We start from the raw sequence: 9,338 nt of genomic DNA on the forward strand, positions 1-9,338 counted from the left end.
CCAGCCACACCTTAACCCCATTGTAGTGAAAATCAAGCCATTCATTGCCTAGCAGGAATTGTCACTAAGTGTGATTACTGTTCTCAGGTATCTGTGAGAGGTATTTGCAGGCAGAAGAGGGGTTAGTCCCCTGACCTGGAATTACTGACGCAGGAATAAAAACTGTGGAGACCTGGTCTCATTTTGTCAAGTTTCTAGATAAATGGCGGGACAGGAGAGTTTTGCAGGTTTTGGCGTAGCTCCACAAAATCATTATTACTGGTACTGGCAAAGGTAAGCTGTTTTTTCCCTACTCTGAATAATGAAAATGAAGGCCATCCGTGCTCGATTTCTTACATGATGTTTGGCAATTTACAAACTATCGCTTTGGAAATAGGTGTTCCTAAACAATTGATGCAGAGATCATCCTTACTCTTACCCCTTAGTCCCTGGGAAAGAAGAAAGAGACCTGGGGTTCTGAATGAGTCTGCCTCGGTTGGTGATGTCATTCCTGTTGTCTCTCCTCCACTATTAGGGGGAAGCCAGTGCTCCAGCCCTGCCAGGCTTACCACTCAGGCAACTGGTTTGAGCAACAGCACAGCGGTTACTCCCTTTCTGTCTATAGCTGTGGCTGCGCAGCACAAGGAAATGGACTTGACCTTTCTGTGCGGGAGACCTCTGGACCCCCAGCTGGAACTCTGGTCACGCCTAAGGTATCCCTCCCTGAAATGATTCCTAGATCATCCACGTGCCCAACCTAGAAGCATCTTTTTCCTAACTTCACACCCCCCAGATGCTCTTATTCTAATTCCCACAGCCATGGCTTTTGCTCCCCATTTTAATACCAGAGAGTAAAAGCGGATGACTAGAGAAATTTGCAATTTAAGTCATGACTATCTTCCCAAAACAAAAATCCTAGGCTGGTGGCGTGTGTGCCCAAATTCTTACTACTAAATTTTAGATTATCATTCAGTTTTACTCAAAATAGGAGTAGAGGTAGTTTTGTTTTGCAATAGCAGAAAACATTAACATGCTTTTCAAAGATATTCTGATATTTTGGTTACTAAAGTAAGCAATTTCTAAAATCGCACAGGAGTACTGGAGTAAGGAAGGGAAAACTGCCCTCAGCCTTCTCCCCATCCTTTCCCTCTTCCCCATCTCCTGCCCACTTAGAAGAAAGTCTTGTTCAAGTGTATCTGTGTTCTCTACATTTTTCTCTTCTATTCTTCTTAAATCAGCACAATTGGGCTTTATTTTTGTTTAGGGAGATGGGGGATACTTGAGCAAGAACAGGCTGAGTAGTACATACTGGTTTACTCTTTGCTTGCTTCTGCTTATAGGTTGCCTTAGGAGGGGTCCCCTCCCCACCCCCCAAAGATGGCCTTTTTAATAAAGAGCTTTCTTTAAAAGTTGCCCATTTGGGGACGCCTGGGTGGCTCAGTTGGTTGGACGACTGCCTTCGGCTCAGGTCATGATCCCGGAGTCCCGGGATCGAGTCCCACATCGGGCTCCCAGCTCCACGGGGAGTCTGCTTCTCTCTCTGACCTTCTCCTTGCTCATGCTCTCTCTCACTGTCTCTCTCTCTCAAATAAATAAATAAACTCTAAAAAAAAAAAAAAAGTTGCCCATTTGGATGTTCTGTGATATTAGCTCATCCCTTATTGACTAACACTTTGAATGTTCTCAGTGCTTTAACAAACTTCCACCTATCTCTGAGTATTTGAATGTTTTTTGGTTAAGAATAAATTTCTAGAGGGGCGCCTGGGTGGTTCAGTTGGTTAAGGGTCCCAACTCTTGATTTGGGCTCAGGTCATGATCTCAGGGTTGTGAGACCAAGTCCCGCATTGGGCTCTGGGCTCAAGGCTCAGTGAGGAGTCTGCTTGAGGTTGTCTCTCTCCACTCCCCCTACTTATACACTTGTGGTGGGCTCTCTCTCTCTCTCTCTATCTCTCCCTCCCTCCCTCTCTCTCCCGAATAGATCTTTAAAAAATTCTGGAAGTGGAAGGTCTGGATCAAAGATAGAACATTTAGAATTTCAGACAGCAAATTACACACAAAAGGCTTTCCTAAGTTTACACTTTTCATGGCTGCTGTGGGTATGCATGCCTATGTTTCTGTGTGTGATTAACCAGTGTGACAGGTGTGGAAGCCGTTTGCCTATTATTGAGAGCAAAGACCTTTTAAACTGGTTTCTTGGTATCTGTGTTCGGTGACCTCCTCGATGTCTTTTGTGCACCTTTTTTTTTCCCCATTGGTGGTGCCCCCCTTTTTTAAGATTTTTATTTATTTGACAGAGAGATCACAAGTAGGGAGAGAGGGGGAAGCAGACTCCCCGTCAAGCAGAGAGCCTGATGCAGGGCTCGATCCCAAGACCCTGAGATCATGACCCAAGCTGAAGGCAGAGGCTTAACTCACTGAGCCACCCAGGCGCGCCCCCTTTCTTCTCACTTTGTAGATACTTAGATATTATGGAAACTAGCACATAGCAGTTGAGGTGTTAGCTTTGTCTCCAATCTGTTGGTAATGTCCTCCTTGTGGCATGGCCTGTGCCTTAAGCCCAGAGTTAAATTTAATAATTAAGCCCTCGGTTTTTAACCCTAGCATTTGTTTGTGGTTTGTTTTCTTCCAAACTTTTCATTTTCAGTTTTTCAAGTCTGTTTTAGATGTGCCTTCTTCTATAGAAAATACCTTGTTAGATTTCTTGGCTTTTTTCTTTTTAAACCCAAATCAGGTTTTACCCTGTTAGTAGACGTTTGCTATTGCATCACTTACAAAACAAAAAAAAAAAAAAAAAAAAAAAACTTGCTACATTGCCTGAGGTTTTAGCACATTTTTTTTTTCTTTCCACCCCTTCAGTTCTTTTGACCTTTTGGAAAATGGTCTAGGTCTCTTCTGGTGGTTAACTTTATCTTAAATAGAAAAGTGTAGGTTTGAGTAGATCAGCAACTTCGGAAACAAAAGTATTTCCTGATTTCTGTGAACTCCGAGAAAATGAAGAAATTAACACCAGACAGAGAAATAAAAGACAGTGAGACACAGCAACAACAACAACAACAACAACAACGAAAGAACAAAGAAACATAAGTAACATTTTAAAAAGAAATTAACTCCTCTTTTTCTCTTCTTGTCCACCCTGCCCCCCACTTTCTTCTCTCCATTTTTGTTGACGCCTTCTGGAATTTTCAGCCCACTCACCATGCAAATTACTACTATGACATGCAATTTCAAGAATTATAAATATATTCTCTTTGGTGGCTGTGGTGAGCACCCTTGTGCCACCTGCCTGCTTTCCTGGGCGGGTTTTGGTTAGGAGCAGATCATCAAGATTCCAGGTGGTAAAGCTGTGTGCGGTGGGTCTCTTTCAATCACATGCCCTTGTTTTAGTCTTGCCTAAGGAAGCGTGACCTCTGCCAGATGTCACAGTTTATTGCCTATTTCCCCTACTATATAGCACACCTGTGTTCTTAGCTCTTCTTCAAGAGCTCAGCCTCCCAAGAACCCCCCCCTGCCTTTTGACAGTGTGTCTTAAGATCAGAGGAAGTGGATGTCTTCAAAATGATTCTCAGATCTTTGGGCTCCATCAGTGCTTCTGTCCCAAACTATCGCTAGCAGAAGAAGGTTACTAGAGGTGCCCTTCTTCAAGGACACCGGGCAGTGCCCAGGTGCCCCCTCACACAGAGAAACTGTCTCTAGAGAGCATCTGTTCCCCGCACCCTGGTAGTGTAGGATCCACATTTACCAGAACATGTATTGAAAAAGAGGAAATGTGAAGTTATTTGGAAATACTGTATCCTAAGAAAGGCCTCATTCAAGCACAGATTCTGGCTGTCTTTGCCCTCTCTAAATAGGAAAAATATGCCAATGGTGAGATGAAACTTAGGGTAACCGTATAATTTATTTTCCAAACCGGGATCTATTTCTGAGGGGAAGGGAGGCATACTTTCGGATAGATTGAAAAGAAGAGCTAGGGGTTCTTTGGCTTTCAATATAATCTCATCCATCTTAGCAAGGGAGGCTTAATTGACTTCTTCAGTGCCAGGAGCTACCAGGGCTCTTACTGGGTGGGCTGGTTCCTTGGAACAGCTGTACATCCTTGACAAAGACACTTCTCAACAGGTGACTGGAGAGGAATCATAAAAATTTAACTGTCCCAGGAGGGCCAGTAGGATCTGGGTTAACCAACCAAGATTCATCTGGGGAGTGCTTCTGGAATTTACTTCTCTGACTGACTGGTTTGCTTTTCTATGGTCTCTTTATCTGCTTAAGCATATACCGTCCTGGTCCTTAGCTGAGCTGTGGGCTTGGGGTGTGATTAGAAGGTTACAAGGAGAATATGCTCATGAAGATTTTGTAGATTGTCACCTGGAAGGAAGGGCAGAGCCCCCGGGAGAGAGTTGGGCATTTAGTGCAGGGACTGTGGAGTCTGGATGCCTGGGTCCCTGGTGTCCAGTTCATGTGCGGCCCTGGAAGACCAGTTAGTTCCCAGAAGCTTCAGAGATGCCTGATGTCTTTGTCAGGCATGCTCCTCCTTGATGATTTTTTTCTTCCTTTGACTTCATTCACCTATTTCATAAGTATAGTCCTTCATAATTTTTTTTGAAGATTTTATTTATTTATTTGACAGAGAGACAGCAAGAGCAGAAACACAAGCAGAGAGATTAGGAGAGGGAAAGCAGGCTTCGTGCTGAGCAGGGAGCCTGATGTGGGGCTCGATCCCAGGACCCTGGGATCATGACCTGAGCGAAAGGCAGATGCTTAATGATCGAGCCACCCAGGCGCCCCTAGTCCTTCGTAATTTTGACAGCTGATGTTTTCTTTAAAAGCATGTGTTGATAGTAAACCTTTAAGAAAAAGTGATTTTCTTTTTTCCCTCAACATCCTGATTTCTTTGTAGGAAAGCACAGCACTGGCTGAGAAGCAAGATGAAGAGCCACTGGAAGGTAACAGAAACCCTGTGTGCCATGGTCGAAAAGAAAGCTAACCCATTTCCAGGTTACTCATTACTCAGCTGGCTAGGAGCTGAGAGATTCTACTGGAAAATCCCCACGAAGGTCCCGTAAGCTATTTTCTTCAGCAGTTTGTCTGGTCTTGGGAAACTGCTTCTGTGGGAATCTTGAGTAAAGCCACCTGTTTGGGTTTTTCTGAGGGACTAGGAAATGGGGACATTTCCAAATGATAATAAGTTGTTTTTAAGATCCATTTTCTCCATAAATGGAAACGTTGGGATTAATTCTGCTTTATTTAAAAAAATAAGTTATTTATTTATTTATGTATTTGAAACACACACACACACACACACACACACTGAGGGCCAACACACAAGCAGGGGGAGCAGCAGAGGGAGAGGGAGAAGCAGTCTCCACACTGAACAGGGAGTCTGATGTGGGGCTCGATCCTAGAACCCTGAGCTGAAGGCAGAGGCTTAACTGACTGGGCCACCCAGGTACCCCTTAATTTTGCTTTAATTTTGATTGCTAAGGGGAGAGGTATGAGGTGATCACTATGGTCTGGCTTCCTAGCTTCCCTCGGGGTTATTGGCTCCTGGAGGATGTCACAGGCCCTGTCTGTGGTGTCAGGAAGTGCCCCTTGTGGTTCTTCATGTGTATGAACAAAGTGCATCTGCTCAGAGCAGAAGCTGTTTCTGACCGTGTCTTCTTCAAGGAAGGGAAGAAAATGTCTGGCTTATATTACTTAAGTTATGGGAAAGAGAAGTGGAAAAGACAGGCAGAGATAAGACCTTTGTCTACTTCTTATCCCTTCTCCCATCCCCAGGACACCCCCACCAGACCAAACCCACCCACAGCCTTGTGACTTTGTAGTCACAGGTTAGCCGTGCTCAATGTTCAAATGAAATGCAACTGTTGTTCCAATCTTTAAATGCTATGGGGCAGTTTTGGTTTTATTGAGATATGTTTGATTGACATGTGAGCATAAGTCAAATCTCCCTACTTGGGTCAGTCCCACAGACAGTGTAAAGATTAAAGGAAAACCTACAAAGAGTGTGCTTTCTGGGTGCAGACTTCCAGGGTTCAAATCTCGCTTACGAGCGCTGTAATTCCAGACAAACTCATCTCCAGGGCGTCAGTATTCCCATCTGTAAAATGGGATGTTAAAATCGACCTCCTAGAAAGTGTGGACAATAGCTCTGAAGTGCTTGGAAGTGTTTTAACAGCATCTGGCAGGGAATAGCCCCTTCAGTGGTTAGTGTAAGCTCTTGGGAGAGCTGGAGCAGCTCTGTCCAGGGGAAATGACTTGATATACCAATCCACCCATGTAGACAGTTTTAAATTTTCCAATTTAAATTAAAAAACAAAAGCTAAAAAGAGACAGACAGATGAAATTAATTTCAATACTTATAACCTAACATACCCCAAATATTTCATTAAACATGTAATAAATATAAAAATGAGATTTTTTTTTAAAAAATCTTAATAGCAAGTTTTCAAAATGCAGTGTATATTACATCACATCTCCGTGAGGACTAGTCTCATTTTAAGTGCTCAGTAACCACAGGTGATGAGTGTCTGCTGTGGTGGACAGCTTGGTTTCGAGGGCCCACGGGTTTAGGGAAGCTGTAATGAGCTTGTCTTTTGTATGTTTCTTTATCACTAGGGCCAATGTCACTGGGAGGGCCTAGATCATTAGTCTGGGGTTCATAGCTAACCACACTACTTCTGTTTTCTAGGCCACATAGACCATACAGTCACGAATGACTCCAGTGAAGAAAGTGGGAAGTGGCTCATGAAACGTACAAGATGCATTAGAGTTACTTGATGGTCTTGGTTCTAAAATAAATATAGAAGGACGTTAGTCAGCCGGGGTTGCTCTCACAAAATGCCACAGACTGGGTGGCTTGAATAACAAAGTTATTTCTCATAGTTCTGCATACTAAGAAGTCCGAGATTAAGGTGCCACTTGATTCAGTGCCTGCCTGCTGAGAGCTCTCTTCCTGGCTTGCAGATGGTCACCTTCTCATTATATCTTCACCAGGCAGGGGGAGAGAGAGTGCCCCAGCACTGGTGTCCTTTTTTGTAAGGGCACTAACCCCATCAGACTAGGGCCCAACGCTCAGAGCTCAACGAACCCTAATTATCTCTCAAAGGCCCCATCTCCAAACACCATCATGTTGGAAGTGTTTCAACATATGAATGTGAGGGGGACACAAACATTTAGCCCATAACACGTGTAAATACAAATGGGTATCATGATCCCATGTGAGTATTTGGAAGTAGAGGAATTACGGTCCTGAATGAGCTAAGGCTTGCAAAAATTAGAAAGGAATACGAGAGGGCTTCTTTGGTTCTGTTCAGTACAAGGAGAGAAAACAAGAGGTGGCATTAAAAATCTTGGAAACCCAGCAACTTGGGAAGAAGATTTAGGTCTGATGCTTTCACGATAACTTAACACCACCTGATCACAGAATTCCAGGTTTTATTTTTTAATTTTTATTTATTTTTTAAAAAGATTTTATTTATTTGACAGACAGAGATCACAAGCAGGTAGAGAGGCAGGCGGGGGTGGGGGGGAAGCAGGCCCCCCACCGAGCAGAGAGCCCGACATGGGGCTCAATCCCAGGACCCTGAGGTCATGATCTGAGCCGAGCGCAGAGGCCCAACCCACTGAGCCACCCAGGTGCCCCGAGTTCCAGGTTTTAAAGAAGGAAGTCCAGGCCTCCCTCTGTTTCTGAATTAGTTGCTTTATATAGTTTGTATCACTCACCTCAGTCTGTTAGTTAAGCAAATAAAGCAGCATATTTATTGTTTCAAAGCCCCGTCCTATGGATTTTTTTCTGGGCTCCCTGGCTCTGTGTCCCCCTGGGTGCTCATACTAGAAGCTCCGGGCTCATCCTTGACCCTCCTTTTCTCTTTGGCCCCAATGTGAGTCCATTTCCAAATCCTGTCCACTCCTTTTCCAAACCTCGCTCGATTCCATCCCTCCCCTCCATCTCTTCCACCACGCAGATCCCCTTGAGTCTGGTAGTGGTGATTTTCCAGCTTTAATTTCTACTTTCAAATCTTATTGAAAGAAAGCATGCATTTTAAAAATTCTAACACGAAATGTCTGCAATATTTTCCTGCTCATTTTTTGGGAAACTCTGATTTTTAAGCCATTGCCAATATGTGTTGTGTAAAACTTTTTTGTATTGCCTTCGCAGATCCAAACTTTCATGTGAATATTGAGGAATTAAACAAGGAGTTTATGGTGAAAAGTGAGGAGCTCTACGACTCTCTCATGAGTTGCCACTGGCAACCTTTGGATACAGTTCACTCCGAAATCCCACATGAGCCCCCAGAGAAGCATGATGGTCACTAAGCTTACCCCACTATTCTATTGATTGCCTCCTGTTGTTTTTGCAAAAAAAAAAAAAAAAAAAAAAGTCTTCTGGGAATGTACTGGATGCTATATGTAAATGCAGATTTCTGGGACTTGAATGTGACTGACATGATAAAATGTGATGTAAATAAACTTTACCAGCACATCCATTTCTGGAAGTGTGTTATATTAAGTAAGTGCCAAAAGACATCCCACAACTATCCTGGTAGACCAAGCTGAACTATAAGACATTTAAAAATAGGTCTAATAGGAACATGGGCCTGACCTGAACTGGTTGGGACATGAATGGATAGACATATAAATATATAAAGAGTATGGTATCACATCATCTGGCTTGATGGGAATTAATAGCAGTGATTAATAGTAATTAATTAACTTAATTAAGTTAGCAAGTGAATGATGATGCTTTTAAGTTTGGGGCAGTTTTGTAATTGAAACTCAGTTTGGTGGAGCAATATATATCCTGCCCCATGCAGAAATTGAGAATATTTGATTAAGAAGGTCTAGATTTAGAATAAGAGAAGAACTAAGCGAAAGAATGAAAGCATCAGCATAAATGTATATGTTGGTAAGTCTCCTGCCCTGTTGCTGGAATAGCCCGCGTTGCCTCTGATCTCCTCTGCTTCTTATTAGTCCTACAAAAGGGTAAACATCAGCTTAAGCATGAGAATGTCTTTATATTGTCTATTACCAGATGGGACAAGGGTAACATGGAGGTAGCAAATGCTGGGTTGTGGAGCACAGAAAGCAAGAATGACCAGCTATCTCTGTTGGAGATCAACGATTCTTCAGAATTTTCAGGTTCGTGATGATAGGGTCAAAGTCAAGTGTGAGCAGAGGACTCCTCTCCTGATAGTAACAGATTGTGGCAGACTCAGTATGAAAAGCAATGATTGCTGCTCACTGGAATGAGCTGCAAAAGGGGTAGGAGCTCTCAATTCTAAATAGGGGAAAATGGACAAAAACACAGTTGTTTACACTGTTGACAGTGTTTATAAATATTAGGGGCTGGTGTAGTTGGATGC

General features: G+C 43.2%; 1 protein-coding gene across 1 annotated transcript; it reads left to right on the top strand.

Annotated features, from left to right (window-relative positions):
* The first annotated feature begins 202 nt into the window (after nucleotides 1-202).
* On the top strand, nucleotides 203-8,328 carry C6H6orf52 (chromosome 6 C6orf52 homolog). The gene is made up of 4 exons (XM_047731960.1): nucleotides 203-273; nucleotides 515-692; nucleotides 4,874-4,919; nucleotides 8,135-8,328. Exons 1-4 carry the CDS (start codon nucleotides 203-205, stop codon nucleotides 8,290-8,292), a joined length of 453 nt encoding a protein of 150 aa, XP_047587916.1. The 3' UTR covers nucleotides 8,293-8,328.
* Nucleotides 8,329-9,338: the final 1,010 nt, after the last annotated feature.

This window comes from Lutra lutra, chromosome 6, assembly GCF_902655055.1.
Source record: "Lutra lutra chromosome 6, mLutLut1.2, whole genome shotgun sequence".
Classification (NCBI taxonomy): Eukaryota; Metazoa; Chordata; class Mammalia; order Carnivora; family Mustelidae; genus Lutra; species Lutra lutra.

Bases quoted from the DNA above. Each gene is read 5' to 3' on its own strand.
- C6H6orf52 (XM_047731960.1), top strand. From the start codon at position 203: ATGGCGGGACAGGAGAGTTTTGCAGGTTTTGGCGTAGCTCCACAAAAT. The intron at 693-4,873 runs GTATCCCTCCCT...ATTTCTTTGTAG, and splicing joins GAACTCTGGTCACGCCTAAG to GAAAGCACAGCACTGGCTGA. The intron at 4,920-8,134 runs GTAACAGAAACC...TTGCCTTCGCAG, and splicing joins AGATGAAGAGCCACTGGAAG to ATCCAAACTTTCATGTGAAT.